The following is a 682-nucleotide window of genomic DNA, read 5'->3' on the forward strand; positions in this document are numbered from 1 at the left end:
AAATTGCAGAGCAGCGAAGGAGTGGGAAGGTTGGGAGTGCGGGGTTGGGGGGAGGGAGGCCACTGGAAGTGGCGTCTATTCGTATCAATACGGCAGAGTCAGGGGACCTAGTCGGAGCCAGAAAACTTCAAGCCTAACAAACTCTGAGATCACAATCCCTCACCCTTCTCCTCCCCTCCGATGAGCCATCGCAGCGGGTGCACTATCCCTGTGGTAGTTCGTGGGGGGACAAGAGGTTCGGAGAAAGTGGACTCCTCGTTCGCTCCCCCTTTTCCCCCATCCCTACCATGGGCTTTGCCCTGGAGCGCTTCGCCGAAGCGGTGGACCCGGATTTCCAGTGCAGGCTGTGCGGCCAGGTGCTGGAGGAGCCCCTGTGCACGCCGTGCGGGCACGTCTTCTGCGCCCGCTGCCTGCTGCCCTGGGCGGCGCGGAGGCGCCGGTGCCCGCTGCAGTGCCAGCCCCTGGCGCCGGGCGATCTGTACCGGGTGCTGCCTCTGCGCAGCCTCGTCCAGAAGCTGCGCGCCCAGTGCGACTACCGCGCCCGCAGCTGCGGCCACTCGGTCGGGCTGCGCGAGCTGGCGGCGCACGTCGAGCGCTGTGACTTCGGCCCTGCCCTCCGCCGCCGCCGGGGCTGCGTCTCCGGGCCGTGCGGCCGGGGCGGCGGGGACGCGTCCGCGCGGGG

The 682-nt window shown here is 68.6% G+C and overlaps 1 protein-coding gene across 3 annotated transcripts in view; it reads left to right on the forward strand.

Moving 5' to 3' along the window:
* The first annotated feature begins 287 nt into the window (after positions 1-287).
* PDZRN4 (PDZ domain containing ring finger 4) overlaps positions 288-682 on the forward strand; it is a 361648-nt gene continuing 361253 nt past the window's right edge. For all 3 annotated transcript variants that reach the window (XM_024740428.1, XM_024740429.1, XM_024740430.1), the window contains exon 1: positions 288-682. In XM_024740428.1, coding sequence (XP_024596196.1) covers positions 288-682 — 395 coding nt within the window.

The sequence above is a fragment of the Neophocaena asiaeorientalis genome, unplaced genomic scaffold (genome assembly GCF_003031525.2).
Source record: "Neophocaena asiaeorientalis asiaeorientalis breed wild unplaced genomic scaffold, Neophocaena_asiaeorientalis_V1.1 scaffold340, whole genome shotgun sequence".
Lineage (NCBI taxonomy): Eukaryota > Metazoa > Chordata > Mammalia > Artiodactyla > Phocoenidae > Neophocaena > Neophocaena asiaeorientalis.